Here is an 18373-nt window from a genome sequence, read left to right as displayed (position 1 = left end):
AATAGGAAGACAACTGATATAACACTGTAGCTTTTGTTCCTAAATTTTGAAGCTGGTTAGGATACCATGACCAATTTTTGTATGTGTTTGTCTTTTTTTTTAGGAGTTTTTGCATTGACTCAGGTAATAAATGTATTTCGGACAATTCCTTTAACATTTAAAGACCAGTTCATTATCGCCTATGGAGGCCTCCGAGGAGCTATATGTTTTTCTCTGGTCTTCCTGCTCCCTTCTACTGTTTTTCCTAGAAAGAAGCTTTTCATTACCGCTGCTATCGTAGTGATCTTCTTTACCGTGTTCATTCAGGTAAGAATATTCCCAATAGTTACATGTACAATATGACCAATAATTCTTTTCGTAGAAAATCTGCAATTTGTCCAATTCACAATACTTTAAAGTGTCACACAAAAAAGAAAATAACAGATTATGTTGTCAGAAATTGCGAATGTCAGTGACTGAACTTCTCAGATTTGTGTCAAAGCCTTCTTCGAAATCTCATCATATTGATGAACAATAACCTCATCTATCCTATGAACTAGGCCTACATCTTCAGCTTTATTTCTGATGCCTGCCTTGCTTGTCATTCTTCATTCAGTATATTCTTGTACTGATTTGTTCAACATTACAAAACTCTATCCTCTTGGATGTCAGATAATTTTTCTAATTTGTGAAGTAATCAGCTCCTGTCTTGATATATTGAAATATTTTCTGGTATCTTTCCTTACACTTAAGTCCCCTTGTAAACTTTATCTAATTCTGTTCAACAAAAAAATAATCAATCAGTACAATGTGAAATCTTTCCTCAAACTGCATCTCCTTTCACAACACAAATGTATTTTCCTTTCAAATATTTGTAGTATAATGCTATACACTGACCACTCATTTATTAAAATGCAAATTGAACAGAATATGAAAATGACATAATGGCAAATCATGCTGAGCTGAAGTGACTGTCATGTATTTTTTCTGCTGTTTTATACAGGGAATGACAATTCGCCCACTAGTGGACTTTCTTGATGTCAAAAGATCAAATAAGAAGCAACCAGCAGTCAGTGAGGAAATCTACTGTCGGGTATGTTTGCAGGTTGAGGTGAATTAAATGCCATTTGGGAAATGCACAGAACCATGATTCTCAAAATGTGCATGTTGTGATATTTTATGTTTTTAAATTTGGACAACTATTTAATAAATGAAACTTCTGTTACTTATTTTGGCCTAGAGGCTCTGTGAAAAACTGAGACATGAAGGGTGCCATGCACTGAGAAAAAGATGTACATCTAGATAACAACATCATGTTCAATTGGAGGGACTTTCCTTTTCAAGTGGTGATCATGTAACATTTATAATGTGCTTTAATTAATTATGTTCCATCAAGTCGGTCTTGACTATTATTTTCGGAGTATAAGACACAACAAGATTTTGAAGAGGCAAATTTTAAAAAAAGTTTTTGCACGCTTCAGACCTCTGAAAAACGTGAAAACGGGACTGTTCCCCACCCCAAAAAGGGCATGAATAGCCTTTAGGAGGCTTGTAGAGTGCTCCTGGCAGTTGAAGGGGCAAAAACAAGCAAAAAAGGGGCCTGTTTTTCACAAAAATGGGCCCGTTTTTTGTCAAAAAAGGGCATGCATAGCCTTTAGGAGGCTTATAGAGTGCTCCTGGAGGGTGTGTGGAGGGGGAAATTGAGCAAAAAACATCCAATTTTTTTGCTCATTTCTGCCCTCCCCAGCCCCCAGGAGCACTCTGAAAGCCTCCTAAAGGCTGTGCATGGCCATTTTGGTGAAGGGGACAGGGTTTCAGGAGGCAAAAAATGCTGTATTCAGTGTATAAGACGCACCCAGATTTTCAGTCTCTTTTTTGAGGGAAAAAGGTGCGTCTTATACTACAAAAATATGGTATTTTTCAGATACGTTTATTGTTGATTTTAAAAACAATTGTATTGGATAACAATTTATCTCATAAAATTCATTTTTATTTTGGTATTGAAATTTTATTGGGTATAAAATCAAGATATTTTTTTCTTACAGAAACAAGTAATATATACCTTTGTTTAATAATAATGTAATAACTCCCCCCCCTTCTAGTTCTTTGACCATATCAAGGCTGGTGTTGAAGATGTGTGTGGACACTGGGGTCACAACTTTTGGAGAGATAAGTAAGTAGCTTATTTACTAATGATCTAAAAGAACAAGTGGAAAAAGCCAATGTATTATTTAATATTTACATTTTCAATATTACTAACTTTACAAACACATACTTCAATTAAGTTTAAGAATTATTTTGTTTCAGAAAACATGAATATTTAATTTTGCTTTATTTCTGTCACAAATTCAAAATGTCATTTTAGTTAGAAACGAATTCTCTAAATGTCTATAGTCAGAATAATTTATAAGAACAAAGAGAAATTTGCTGCAGTTTCAATTCATTTTAAACTAATTAATGGAATGGCTCTTGCTTCTTATAGGTTTATAAAATTTGATAAGAAATACCTAAGAAGACTTTTAATTAAGGAAAAACAACCAAAATCAAGTATTGTTACTCTGTACAAGAAATTGGAAATAAAACATGCCATTGAAATGGCAGAGAATGGGATGTTAAGCACAGTTCCATCTCTAGCTTCTATCAAGTAAGTAGAGAGAAATATGGAGCAATATCAGAGTATAACTCTTAAAAGCACTGAAGTTGAATTCTTTACTTCCTTGTAGCCCAAGAAAAGATAAAAAGGAGCTCAACAATTTACTTTCAAACCTTTCCATTAGTTAATAATAAAATACAAACAGAAAACAAATCAGAAGTAAAAACACGTATGGAAGTGAACATTAGGAATAACATTGAAAATATTTTGGTTTTTATAAATCAATCTGGGGAAAGTTTGACCTTGTTGGGCCTGATGAAGGGACCTCGATGCTGTCACCACCACAACCTGTCAGTTAGATCCTTGTCCCTCCTGGATGGGTAAAGCCTCCATACCATGATTAGCTGGTGGGTTCAGGCAATGATTAATTCATTACTGCAGGAAGGGATATTTCTGCGGCATTTTAAGGAGGCTACGATTTGTCCCCTCCTAAAAAAAAATGTTGCTCCTCCCCCTATCCTATCCCTTCCCATCTTTTAGCTGTTACATTTTGTATTTTATATTTATTTTTTTGAAGTATTTTATTTATATTGTTTTATTTTTTAATATTCTAAGCTACTCAGAGTTACTTTGTTACTTTGTAGACGGGCAGCCAATAAATTTAATAAAATAAATAAAGTACCTGTTGTGCTCTTTAAGGAGTGTATAAAATCAGGACATTGCTCCTGTTTATACTCGCAACACTGGACAGCTCTAGTCATGAGCTTCGCAAATATACAAACTTAATGCAAGTTTAACTGGGAGACTAAACACCTAGAGCAGCTAAGAAAAAGCCTTCTCCCCCCTCCCATCTGTTACCTTCCAATTATTTAGGGAATACAACTTCCCCAAATCCCCAGCCAAAAATCCTTCCTGTGGGAGAAACAGAGTTATCACTGATTTATAGACTGAATTGGTTTGTTTGTGTGTGCCTAGGTGTTTTTGCATGTATGTAAGATTAGAGTTTCAGGTAATTGTATTTTCTATAATGAAGTGGCAGAATTAGGGATAGAGACAGAAATTGATATATATACATCCCTGCGACCAATCCGCTCTCACAGAGAGGGTCTTCTCCGGGTACCTTCCGCTAAACAGTGCGGGTGGGCGGTGCCTAGGAGTAGGGCCTTCTCTGTGATGGGCCCAACCCTCTGGAACGACCTCCCCCCCGATATTAGAACCACCTCTGATCTCCGCTCCTTTTGCAAGAAACTCAAGACCCACCTGTTTCGAGCAGCTGGTCTGGCCTAATTATAATTATACTCGTAATTGCACTTAACATCTATTACTAACTTTCCTGGATGGCTTTTTAAATTTTATATTAGGGTTTTAAATGGGTTTTAAAATTGTTTTAATTATTTAAATTGGTTTTGGGGTTTTATATACAGACAGTATGTGTGTGTTGTTTTTGTTCTATGTCTTATGTTATGTTTCTGTTGTTTTGATCATGAACAGTCTGTACACCGCCCCGAGTCCCTATGGGGAGAGGGGGCGGTCTATAAATTAAATAAACCGTAAACCGTAAACCGTAAACTACCTTAATCCAAGAAGGAAGTACAAAGGAACAACCAACCACAAAGAAACCTGATGAATATAACCAAAAAGAAAAAAAAACTTAATAAAGGCACTCACACCTGGGTCCCAAACTTCACTGAAGCTTTGAGTTGTTTATGAAATATCATCAAAGTGAGGGCTTAGGTGTGGATGGGGGTATTACATATATAGAGGAGATGACCATAGGGGTTTCTGAAGCTCATAGTAATTTAAAGTGTCTTAAAAGGATTAATATAGAAAACTTTTACTGCTAAAAGTTTGTTAAGAACTTGTTACTGTGATACAACACAATTTACCAGGAAATACCTTCAGCTTTTCAGAACAAAATTTATGGTATATTGAAAAATAATTTAAAATATATTTAAATTTAATTGAGTAAAATGTGTTAACAGGCATAAGGTATTATTAATTCTATAATCAGTTGACATTGATATGAATTATGAATTTGAATTAAATTCTCAAATATTCATGAATGAAAGACTATGGATCAACTTACTTGGGAAAATTGTAGATTTATTTAACATTTTATCAATTTGCAGTTTAAATAAATTTCAGATCCACATTATTGACATGGTTAACTCAATATTAACCAAATTTGTTTTTTTTTATGTAACACATGATAAATATATTTTCTTTTTTAAAAAACGTGTTTCTATCTTTGAAAAAATGTATAATTCATATTATTCAAATGGATTATCTGTTTATCTCTATATTTTATCTCCTGTTACAACAGTGAGCCTCAAGGACAAAAAATAAATCTACCTTATTCTGGCCAAATGGATAACATAAGAGAGATTTTAACAAAGAATCTGTATCAGATACGACAAAGAGTAAGTAGACAACAAGATATTAGAATAATACCTTGGTGTGGCTACATCTACTTTTTCAGACAGCATTTTTTTTCATTTTCCAGTAAAAACAGTAGCATGCCAATTTAAGATGTGTATGGAGAAATAATTTCCATTGCAATCAATGGAATTTATCTCCAAAGGAATGTATTTAGTTTTATTGAATAAGAAAAGTGATGAATTGTTATGCAACAAAGAGAAATAATTACGTTTATACAAAAAAACTTAAGAAACATTTGAAAAAGACAGTTGGAACTGTTTTCAAACTGCCCCCCTCCCCAGATTTCTCATTGACTTGCAGTAGAAACTTACCAATGTTTATTTTGTTTGCTAGGAAGGGCAGATACCTGTAAAGAACAACAAAATAGCTGAATGTTCATTGCCAATGCAGAGTTCTGTAATTCTCTGTGTGTGTGTGTTTGTGTCTGTGTGTGTGTGTGTCTGTCTGTCTGTTTTGAGGGTGGAGAGAAGAAACTGATAATTTCCCCCTTACTTCTAGCAAAAACCCCACCTACAGGGGTATAACCTACAGGCCATCAGTCCAGTGGTGGGATCCTGCCAGCTTAACAACCAGTTTGGTGATTGCGTACTTCGCATGTGCGTTTTGTGCGCGCATGTGCCTGACGCACACTCTGCGCGCACATGCAGTTTTAAGAATACTTACCTTCCGCGTTACTGCCGGGGAGGTGGTAACACAGCTGAGGTGTGGAAATCCGCTTTGCTGCGCGAATCAGCTGAGAAGATATAAGTCAGTATAGTGTAGGGGCGGGCACGATCGTTGGAGCGAAGCAGTTTGCTCTCAGCTGGCCGTTGGAGCTACCGGTTCGGCCAAACCGGTAGAATCCCACCCCTTCATCAGTCGCTGTTGAGCAGATTATCTGAGGCTCCATGTGGTGAAGGATAGAATTAAACTTTTCTGTGATGATTGTTGTATTTTTTCACTGAAATAAGATTCAAGCATACTTCTGAATACCCAGGGGGATTCCCAACTCAAACAAACATACATTCAAGCAGTAGGCTGCATGTCTTGAAAGTTAGGGTTAGTTCAGGGGTGGGTTCCTGCCAGTTCTAACCTCTTCTATACAAGAGGTTCCACAAATCTACAGTGCCGTTTAGAACTGGTTCCAGCTCCCTCCCCCTGCCCATCCGCACATCATCAAGATGAAGAGCGAGAGGAGGAATTCTGGGAGTTGAAGTCCACAAGTCTTAAAGCTGTCAAGTTTGAACGCCCCTGGGTTTTTTTTCCTAAAGGGTTAGGGGTGCAAGGGTCTTGTAACTTGACAGCTTCAAGACTTGCGTGCTTCAATGCCAGAGTTCCTGAGCCAACATGATTGGAGGAGGAATTCTGGGAGTTCACAAGTCTTAAAGCTATCAAGTTTGAACACCCCTGGGGTTTTTTTCCTAAAGGGTTAGGGGTTCAAGGGTCTTGTAACTTGACAGCTTTAAGACTTGCATGCTTCAAATGCCTGAGTTTCTGAGCCAACATTTTGGTTGCTAAGGAAGAGCGTTGTTAAGTGAGTTTCACCACATTTTACAAGCTGGCCATGCCCACCCAGTCACATGACTGCCAAGCCACTCCCACCCAGTCACATGGCCAGCAAGCCACTCCCACAAAGCAGGCCACACCTACAGAAGACATTCTAAAAATTTTTGAAACCCACCACTGGGTTAGTTTCATACTCCAATTAATCTGAATGATAACACCATGAAAGTCTAGTCATGCAAACACTTTCATCTTTAAAATACAGTCCTATCCAAAGGATCCTTGATAATGTGACTTTTTCCAGCAGACGCTTTAATTGCCTGGCACAGTTTGCCTGTAGGTTTGGGATGATTATTAGCATATATATTTCCATCCCTGGCCAGGCCATAGACACCATGACCCTGTGCCTGGAGGCTGTAGAGGCTTGGATGAGATGAGGACAGAACTGCCATTTTCCAGTTATAACTCTGGATGGGACATTATTTCTTTTGAAGGAGTAGGCTTCTGAGAGTTGACCTCAAATCATAGCTGCTGTTGGATCCTATAATCAGGGAAGCGTTTGCCCAACTTTGGCTGGTGCATAATATTATATTGTTCACATTATTTATTTATCATATTTATGAACTGCCCTAATTAATCAAAATCAACACAACAAAAATAACAACCATAATAATGTAGTAATAATCAGACCTAAATATAATATGTATATATTTATCCGCCATCATCCACTATCAATCAGGGCCAACAGTACTTTGGCAGGAAAAGTACAATGTTGCAAAATGCAGGTGGGGACGGGCCACAATACCTTTAGGGAAATACATGAGTGGGAGCCCTGTAATAATAAATTCATACCTGTATCACATCAGAAGTGATTGTGCAATGAACTTTATATGGCCATTCCTCTGAAGGCCATTTGGAAACTTCAATTGGTACAGAATGAAGCAACTTGCATGCTGGCACTTGAGAGCTATTAGTCATATGATATTGGAATTACCCCTGTGGTGTGATCCCGCCTTTGCTCCTAATAAGCCTCCAGGTAGAACAATTTAATTCAGTGTTTCAAGTTCTGAAGCCTGCAGACTTGGCTCCTGGATATCTTCAACTCCATCTCTTGATCCCTTTGGTATACTTTTTGAATCTGGAGAGAATCCGAGTCCTTGTCCAAGGATTGGGGACACAAAGAGTTCTTCCATGGTGGAACAAACCAGAAGTGGGTTGTTCCCGGTTCGGCTGAACTGGTAGTGGCAGTGGTGGGAGGCTCTGCCCACCTGGCTGGATGCACATGAGAGCATGTGCGAGCATGAGCGAACCGGTAGTAAACTGGCTAGCAATCCACCATTGGAATAAACCTATGGACCACTATAACTCAGAGGTTTAAATAGCACTTACCCACGACCTTTTAATAAGACAGAATCTTCTGCAAAACAGTTAATAGAGGGTATGTTTGGTATAATGGTTAAGGTGCTGGCCTAGAAACAGGAAGACTGTGAGTTCTAGTCCAACCTCAGGCATGAAAGCTGGATGGATGACTTTGGGCCAATCATTCTCTCTCTCAGTCCAATCTACAGTACTTCACGGGATTCTTGTTGTGGGAAAATAGGAGGAAGAAAGAGTATATGTTCATTGCTTTGAGTTATATATACAGTAATGAATGCGAAATAAAAAGCTAAATAAAAATTGAGGCTTAGAAAGTGTGGGAATTCTATTCTCCCAATATCAGTTAGAGAGCATCTCAGCTTTGCGTGGAAAACAGTTTAGTGATGTTTGCTTTTCTTTTTTTAATCTAGCCATACGACAGTGTATCTCTGCCTCATCTTACATATCAAATAGGCTGGGTTATATAAATATTTGTGTGATTATTGATATTTCTGATATTTAACTTCTATGTTATTAAAGCAAATTGTGGTACTAAAGAAAGCTATCAAAATAATGAATTACTTTTGGAATATTGCATCATTTTCAGGTGTTTCATTATGCTAACTATGCTTTTAAGTTATGTTTTTGAGATACCTTAAAAACAAAATATGATGCAGGAATCTTCTGCATCAGAACCGCCATTATTAATATATTTTAAAGCATATATTTTCTTATTTGTTTGTTGCAGACGCCATCATATAATAGATATAGTCTTGCTGAAGATGCAAATGAAAAGCAAGCCAAAGAAATTTTGATTCGTCGCCGACATAGCCTAAGGGAGAGCATTAGGAAGAGCAACAGTTTGTCAAGACCAGTACTTATATTATACATATATATATATTTAATATATTTTACATGGGATTTTATTAAACAATGTATTTTACTATATCAACGAAGCACTTAGGCCTCTAGATAATTGTCAATAAGTTGTATCACTAATTACTGATTCGTTTTCAAGATAACACAAGATAATATGTGAAATCAATGAAAGGTATCAATGAATTAAAGCAGTTTTTTGGGGACAAGTACTATACATCTTCCATGGGAGATTGAGAGTGACCACTATTTTGGTTTCATATATTTATTTCTTTATAATGAGAGCTTCTAAATGTTTTTGTAAGGGCAGCTATTTCCACTTAGTGAACAATTAAAAATGTTTACAAGATATATCACTATATACTTGGATTAGTAAACCAAACATCTGTAACACTAGATTTTATTAGTCATTTTATTAACATTTGGGAGGAATAAATATTACTTAGTCAAATTAAGACTAATCTTATATCTTTATTTGAATGTAGAGAATAAAAACAATCCATCTTTAATGGCAATAACACACCCCTCTCCTCTTTTCTCCTGTCCTCTGATTTGCTTTTGCAAATTAATTTACTGTCTATGGTAAAAGTGATATTACAACTGTGTACATCATGAATTAAATGAATTTAAGGAGATCATGTTTAAACAACTCTTGAGCATATCTAAAAAATAAGAGTATCAACAGCCAGTTTTGTTGCGCCGAAGTAGTAAGATTTAGCTGCCTTGCTTATAATGCATGGGCTTCAAAATCTATCCTGTTTGTTGCACCTAATAATTTCAGATATAGAATCTTTGAATCCTGCTGGACCAGCTAGGCAGAGAAGTGAAAGTTTTGATGAATAGTGCTGAATGAGTTTTCTTTATGAAAAAGTGGGTTACAGTGGGATAAATAAAATATAGAAGGCAAAGGAGAATCTAAATTCTTAAATAACAAGAGAAAAACAAAATGCACAGGTACAGTATATGTAGTACCTTGCACAATAGTAGTAACTGTGAGAGGGATCTTGGAGTCCTAGGGGACTCCATTTAAATATGAGCCAGCAGTGTGCAGCAGCTGCCAAAAAAGCCAAAACAGTTCTAGGCTGCATAAACAGGGATAGAATCAAGATCAAGTGAAATGTTAATACCACTTTATGCCTTGGTAAGACCGTACTTGGAATATGGCATTCGGTTTTGGTCGCCACGATGTAAAAAAGATGTTGAGACTCTAGAAAGAGTGCAGTGAAGAGCAACAAAGATGATTAGGGGACTGAAGGCTAAAACATATAAAGAATGGTTGCAGGAACTGGGTATGCCTAGTTTAATGAAAAGAAGGACTGGGGGGACATGATAGCAGTGTTCCGATATCTCAGGGGCTGCCACAAAGAGGGAGTCAAGCTATTCTCCAAAGAACCTGAGGGTAGAACAAGAAGCAGTGGGTGGAAACTAATCAAGGAGAGAAGCAACTTAGAACCGAGGAGAAATTTCCTGACAGAACAATTAATCAATGGGACAACTTGTCTCCATTTGTCTGTAGTGGTATAGGGTTTTCTGCCTAAGCAGGGGGTTGGACTAGAAGATCTCCAAAGTCCCTTCCAACTGTTATTCTATTCTATTCTATTCTATTCTATTCTATTCTACTCTACTCTATTCTAAATCCAATTAAATCAATTCTATGTAGGCTCTTAAGTGTATGGACTTAAAAGCTATAGCGCTTAGTTGCCAGGCGCTTTGTCCTCTGATGCCAGGCTAAGACCAATCTTTTTCAAGCAATAAGTCTTTCTTTGGTAGATTAACAGTGAGTGACATTTCACCCATTTAATATAGGGAAGTTGCCATATATAGATGTCGATGATCATTGCTCTCACAAAAAGCTTCACTTGGTGAGCTACTACTTGATGTTACTACAGCCCTCATTTAACAATTACCTTTAAAATGCCACTTGAAATACAATTTCTTTTAAAAAGGAATTGGAGAGTCCTCACCCTTTAGAAGCTACCCCTATGGGTGACTATTTACCTCAGCATTTCCAGCAATCCTATGTTGGGAAAGTTTTGTGTGGAGGTACTTAACAGATATTATTTCAAGGAGAAGCAGAGATTGATGGTTTTAGGATCATTTAAAAGATATTAGGATGTTAGTGATTTGGATTTTTGTTCTGATCTTAGTACAACAGCAGTGGGTGGTTGATTAAATAGGATTTCTCTTTTCTTCCAACCTAAAACTGAATACATGGCAATTGTTAGAACTAAATGTACATATATCTTTTTTTCCATTTTAAAATGAGTAGAATGCTCCTTACACAGATTTCTATTCAATGAGAAGCTATACTAATATTTGACTTGTATGTATTTCTTTCTGCCTGAACACATTTTATGCTTCTTTTTGCAGGTGCACATGAAATCACCACGTTACTTATCACTACCTAAAAATACTAAACTTGCAGAGAAAACACGGAAAAGAAATCAATCCTCCTTTAAAGGTAATGCAGTTTTGGAATAAAAAGAAGAATGAATTATTCAGCATTTTCACTGCCATATAATATAGTTAATTAAATTATAAATTGTTCTTATCCAGTTCTACACTAGTTTTATGTTTTGTATATTTATATCAGATATAGTTTCACTACCATTTCAAATGTGTTCTTCCATGTCTTGTTTCTAGAAAGCTTTTTCCTGATTATAAGTTTTAATTTTATCTATGACTCTATACAAAGCAAAGATTTATTTAGGCATGATAGAAGGGGTGCAAAATGGCACATACAGTCTTTAATTGTACAATCTACAATTATAGATACCAGAGTTATCTATAGAAATACGGGATCTTTGCATACATGCACACATATATCCCTGAATATTTCTTACTCATTTATAGAACATAGAACTCAACTAGGTGCTACTTTTTATTCGGCCAATGAAAACCCTTGTCAAGAATAAAGTAATAAGTTAAATAAAAGTGTGGTCTTGATATATTTATTTATTTATTAAATTTATTGGCTGCCCATTTTACCACAGGGTAATTCTGGGTGGCTTACAATATTAAAAGGATAGAACTATACAAAACATATATACAATACAAATAAATACTATAAAAATATAAATACACAAGCCTAACTTAAAGATGGTGAGGGAGTAGGATAAGCAGGGAGAATGTGAGATTTGTTATTAATCTATCAACCATCTCCAATGTGAAGCGCCCTCCACCCCCACTGCAGTCCTGTGTCAGGTGGCAAATCCAGGTCTTTAAGCTGAAGATCAGAAGGGTGGGAACTGACTTTATTCAGGGGGAAGGAGGCAAGGTGCTCCAATAGGCAGGTGCGATGGTACTGAAGGCTGTTCTGGATTCCATCAACCAAAATATCCTAGCAAATCTGCTGGCACGATTGGGGCGGACCAACCCTCATTGGCATAACCTGGATCCATGCCATGGAAAACTTTAAAAGTCATTTCCAACACCCAGAAATGTGTTAAACAATAAAAAAAACCTGACTATATAGTTCCCACTCCAACCTTGGCAAAAATGATGGAATTGAGCTGTCCCCGATATAGGTTTACAGTTGTAAAATAGTAGACAACTACCTCTGATAAGTGGAATGATCTGTTCCAGTGTTGTAAAACCTCTGGCAAGGGTGTTCTGAGGATGGGATTAGACATTTGCAATCACAATATTTCAGTATCAAAAGATGTACAACCTACATTGCAGATATTCCCTGGGATCTATAGAAGAGATGGTAGACTATTGAGAATTATGCAAGCGACTCACAACTGCTTGGGATTAAGCCTGTTAGTTCTGTTGATTCCAGGTGCTTCTTCCTATTCTAAAGAACTGCAAAGGATTTCTGACTTCACTGGGTCACATGTTTATGTTCTCTGTCATGTATTTGTCTGTCATGTATAATTTGTTCCTGATTATGTCAGAGTCTATTATTTGTCTATGCCTTCCTATCACAGCCTTTGACTGTTGTCAGTTGGAAGAAACTCCAGGATTTCTCTTAACAGTTTGGGATACAGCATATATAACAGATTGTAGATAACGGTAGTAAATATAAATATAATATAATAAATGAAGCCAGCAACCAAGCAATTTTTCATATGGTGAATCCTACCAAATGATATCACAAGTATTAAAACAATAAAACATTTAGAATGTTTTTTAAAAAACATTAATGTTTAAAAAAGATGGGAGAGGCTTTTTTGCATTTCAGCCACATTAGGTTACCAGACTAAACACTACAAGTCAGTAGTATTTTATGTAAGAACCAATTTTCTAATTTATATCATCATTATTACACACTTGCTTTGGAAGAAATCATACATAAATTTTGGGTTTTTGTCTCTTTTAAATTCTTGTTTGTCTCTTCCTTTGTAAAAATAAACTATATACCCTAGCATAGACAGTGTTTACATTTCTGATTCTCTGTTCGTGCATGTAACTAACTTTCCCAACTATTTGTTTCTCTCCTTTCAATGTTTTTGTGTAGTATATATGTGGATTGTATTTTCTTCTTCCTCTTCTGTCTTACCTAATATACACTTTCTTTGTCAAGTTATGTAGTTTGAATCCATAATGTTGTGCATGGGTGCTCATATATTGTTTATAATAAAATGTGCAGTCAGTTATTCTAATAATTGGCTACTGTGTTCTTACTCATTTCATACTAGAGAGAAACCCTAATATTACTTCATCAATTTCTTACAGTATTTGGGCCTACCACAGGGGTACTTACAGACTATGTGAAGTTGTACACCATACCTGTATGTTTAAGGACATGTGCTATGAAGTTTCCTTATAGCACAATTTCAGCATGATTGCAATGCCTTCTATTTTCTGTTTGTAAGATGGAGAAAATTTTGCTAGAATTTAGTAGGTTAAGATGGGCTCACTTGAGAGCATTCGGCATAATTGAGCAAATCCTGGATGTGACTATGATGGCATTATCACTGCCTATTATTATACACACCCATCTATTTAGTCCTATTGTTGATTAAAAAAAAGAATCCTGCAAAACCTGTTTGGCCAGAAATAAGAGTAAGAGATTTATTGGAGATTTTGTTGTAACACTTTCAATTCTGTAAAAGAAACTATTGTAGTTTTCTTGAATTGCTTTCCAAAGACTATAACCTGAGCTAATTTGGAGATGTCCAAAGATTTGAACAAGCCCTTCTTATGATTGGATTGGAGATTATGTCATGAACTGTTTTTTAAAAGGGTATTGATTTCAATACTATTATTCAAACAGCTATATAAAGGATTACAAGTTCAAACTGTTCCTGTCCATATAGTGCAATTCTTTGGATCTCACAGATTCATCATATTGTGTGCTTTCACTATTTATCCTAAAATTGCTAATATTTTTCAAATCCTTTAACTAGAATATTCAATAACATATAGTGCTGAAAAATGTCATGTGGACATAGTTTTCAAGCAAAGTAGAGTCTGTAGCCTTTTCTCTTTGAAATGGCTGCTTTGGTAACCTGGAGAACTTACCGTAACCAAATGTTAATAAAAATCTTGCATTATACAGTACTAGGTTTATACTTAGGATGTTTATATTTTAAAAACATACAAATTTTAAAGTTTTCTTTGGTGAAAAAAGCTGAATTATGACAATGTTGTGTTCTTTTATCTGTTTCTTTTCATTCACTATAAGAACAGTTCTGTATATATTGTAACACAAGTATGATGTTGCTTATTGTCTTTTTTTGCACCAGTGTTTACTTAAAGATTAGCAATTGAAGCAATAAAGTTCCAGAGAACTACAATTGCGTTATTGTAAAATTACATAATAGGAAAAACAATAGTTTAGTCTTATAAAAAGGTAGTCCAGAAAACTCTTAATGAAAAGGATGAATCTGGTAATGTTGGTTTGTGTTTAAGTACAACTGTCTCTTATTTTAATGAAACTGTGATGTGAGAAGGTACACTTCATTTGGTTTGACAAACAACTTTTATCTAGTAATATAGATAAATCTAGTAACTTTGTTCATTAGAATTTTTGTAGTAAAAGTACCAGTTCTCAGATAATATAATCAGCTTTGCTTTAAATGAGTAACGATAACAATGATGATGTTAATTATGCAAATGAGGTGAAACATGGCTCATATTCCATAGCTAATTTGTGCTTTAAGGTCATTCACAGAATTTTCCCTATTATTTTTCTGTATTGGATCTATTTATGGCCTAATGTGGTTAAAGGTGGTACTAACCTTTCTTCTCACTGACGCTCTCTTTGTAAAATCTCATTTGAAATAAATGCAAAATTGGCACTAAACAAGAGCGTGCCTAGAATTTTAAGTAGATCACAGGTTAAGTATGTCTATGTTTACCGAAATATATTAGCTTCATTATACACATTGTATAAGCAAGAAAATGTGGATATCTGGCAACTTGCCACCCACTGTGTACCATCCTACAGAAAGATTTACATATTTATTTTTATTAATCAGTTATATAACCACCCGTCTCATGAGGAGTGACTCTGGGCAATTAAATATGCTCCCACTCAGTGTACCAACCAATGCACATTGCTCTTCTCCCTATGTGATTACATTTGTTAGCAAAGAATAGCCATTGAAGACTATGATTCCAATTGACTTAATATATTTAATATTCTTGAGAATTTTGTTTTTGTGCCATAACATATTACAACAGTATATTATTATATTTTGTATCTACATATATCTATCCATCTACCTATCTATATATTTTAAATTTGCAGTAAGTGACAGCAGTGAATCTGAATCTGACCATACCATGGTGCTGAATTTTAAATCCCAAGCGGGAAAAATTTTGAGAGATCAAAGACTTCGTCAGCAACAATGCAGAATTGAGTGGAAGAATGAAACGGGCAGAGACAATGCTGCCACAACGAGCTACCCTCAAGGAACAACAAGAGGCTTCCGGCAACCACTGTTGCCAAGGCCACCATTTGGCACAGTGAATGAAGAATCAGCTGAAGATGACAGATCAGTCAAGCCCCTGCCACCACCTAGATTAGCCCGGCAGGCATCAAAAGCTGAAAAGCCAAGAGATAAACCTGAGAATAACTATAGCAATAATTACTAAACAGATATGAATACCCAAACAGCCCATATACTAGACTAGCTTGAAGTAAATGGCAGTAGAGCAGTTGGATTCAAAATCTGGCCCTAGACTTGTCTGTGTGTGTGTTGGGGGAGGGAGGGTTAGGAAGGAAATAAAATCTAGACAGAAATCAAGTAGGAAGAAATTCTTATCTGCTCTGGGACCAAATAATGTAAATTATACAATGAAGACAACTTTGATCAATTATTATATATCATATGCCTGACATGTTTTTTATCTTCAAAGGAAAGACTACCAGATCTGAACTGTAAAAATCCAGACCATCACTTGAGGTAGTCCTAAACAAAGTCAGATTTTAATTAGGAATTGCACTAAAAAGATTCCCGTCCTGTTAAAATATATCCAATGTGCCAGCACACTAAAGTTAGGGGCTACTTTAAAGAAGATTCTGTAAGAACAAACAAGGTTATCTTGATTTGGAGATATAATCCCTGTACATGTACTCTGTAAGGTCCAAAGGAGCTCACTTTTAGGTAAACAGGAATAAATTTTGCACATTATTAAAACTGCATACTTGAACCACAAAGCCAACATAGCAGTTGTCAACTATTTTCTTGACAATTTTTTACGCCTTACATCCTTACCTCTGCTTTGCTATTATGAATCACAAATCTGTTTACGGATATTGATAGGAGCTTGTATGAAGCTTCATTCCCTATTTGTATGTCCATATGCAACATGACCTGTACCAAATGGGTCAGGGGACTTGGATCACAATAGCATAACATGCTCATTATGCTCCTCTCCCCCTACCCCCACATGTATTCAGAAGGTACAATCCTCTGTAAACCATTGTTTACTGTTTCTGTTTATATTATTTGTTAATAATAATGCATAGATTATTCTGCTCATCAATTCACATAATATTCAGGCTGCCTTCAAAGTCCAAATTCTAATATCCTGTAGAAATGTAAATAGCACAACTCGTTTCAATCATCATGCTTTCAACTAAGTTAATGATCTTAAGTTTATTTATTTATTTAAACACATTGAAGTTATTTTAAAATTATGTGTCCCTAGATAGATTTTTTTTTAAAAAGCAGCAATATAATTAAAATAATCTTTGCTTTAAGACAAACAGGATGTCTATAAAAGTCTTGTTGTAATACTCTCTTCATATGCACTATTACTAATGATCTCTTTTCTTTAAAATAGTCATTTGAAGAAAAAGATAAATAAAATGCACTTATTGTACATACCCACATACATACACATAATCACAAATTAAAAAAATTATTAGATTAGCTTTATTGATTAGCCTGTAGGCCATATCAACACAAATCAGAAGTGTTTTCCAAACAGTTATTGGTCCTAATAATATGCTCTTCTTCATAGAACTCTAGAAATATAGACTTAAATTAATCAATATTTGCTTTACAAATGAAATTGTCCTATGAATAGTAAAAAGAATGCAATGAGACTCCAGAATATGTGATGGTGAGAAATTATACTTTTGACATAGGCTGCCTAAGCATAATAACAATATTGTGGTGCATTGTTTGCTGTTGCTTTGAGCTGAAATTCAGTTCAACATTAAATGGCTGAAAAAAAGGTCTTTAGTGCCATCTACTGGAAAATACACAAATAACTGTCTTTGGTCTTTTAGAATAGAAAACTCTGTTCTTGTCAACATAAAAGACATTGTTTTAAATATACCAGCAATCAGCTGATGTTATTACTTTTAATGCAGGCCATGTATTACCTTTTCTGGAGAAGAATCTGATAACATTTTGACAATATAAAAGTTACTTGGACTTTTGGATGGACATTGATAAGATGCAATGGGAATAAATGTTCTTTTATCAATATATATTAGGAAACAGGATAAAGTAACGTTTGTAGAATTAGCCAAATTGACAATGTGAGAAAATTCAAACCTAATTTATTGGTACAATGTTAACACTTTCACCCAGTATATGGTGGCATGTTATACAGGAATGCAGCATACTTCAACCCTCTTGAAATTATTATTAAAACCATTCTAGAAGTGGTTTGGAGTTTTGGTGTACTGTTCATGAATACCAGTGGTGGGTTTCAAAAATTTTCAGAACCTCTTCTGTAGGTGTGGCCTGTTTTGTGGGAGTGGCTTGCCGGCCATGTGACCAGATGGGAGTGGCTTGCCAGCCATGTGACTGGGTGGGCATGGCCAACTTGTAAAATGTGGTGAAACTGACTTAACAACACTCTTGCTTAGCAACCAAAATGTTGGCTCAGAATTTCTGGCATTTGAAGCATGCAAGTCAAGTTACAAGACCCTTGCACCCCTAACCCTTTAGAACCCCCCCCCAGGGGTGTTCAAACTTGACAGCTTTAAGACTTGTGGACTTCAACTCCCAGAATTCCTCCTCTCGCTCTTCATCTTGATGATGTGCGGACGGGCGGTGGGAGGGAGCTGGAATGGGTTCTAAACAGCACTGTAGATTTGTGGAACCTCTTCTATAGAAGAGGTTAGAACTGGCAGGAACCCACCCCTTATCAAGACATATACTTCTTTCCTGCTCCTGTAATTTTGATTCATATTTGCATTACAGGCCATCACCTACTATTTCCACATGAAGGAATATC

The 18373-nt window shown here is 35.8% G+C and overlaps 1 protein-coding gene across 1 annotated transcript in view; it reads left to right on the top strand.

Moving 5' to 3' along the window:
* The window catches only part of SLC9A2 (solute carrier family 9 member A2), a 44381-nt gene extending 26603 nt beyond the window's left edge, over positions 1-17778 (top strand). Inside the window, exons 5-12 of the mRNA XM_081948436.1 lie at positions 104-306; positions 983-1072; positions 2082-2152; positions 2462-2623; positions 4896-4992; positions 8598-8723; positions 11096-11186; positions 15423-17778. Coding sequence (XP_081804562.1) covers positions 104-306; positions 983-1072; positions 2082-2152; positions 2462-2623; positions 4896-4992; positions 8598-8723; positions 11096-11186; positions 15423-15769 — 1187 coding nt within the window. The 3' untranslated portion in view covers positions 15770-17778. The remainder of the gene's footprint in view (positions 1-103; positions 307-982; positions 1073-2081; positions 2153-2461; positions 2624-4895; positions 4993-8597; positions 8724-11095; positions 11187-15422) is intronic.
* Positions 17779-18373: the final 595 nt, after the last annotated feature.

Source organism: Natrix helvetica, assembly GCF_964273705.1.
Source record: "Natrix helvetica genome assembly, chromosome: 3".
Taxonomy (NCBI): Eukaryota; Metazoa; Chordata; class Lepidosauria; order Squamata; family Natricidae; genus Natrix; species Natrix helvetica.
This window is presented reverse-complemented; position numbering and strand designations above follow the sequence as displayed.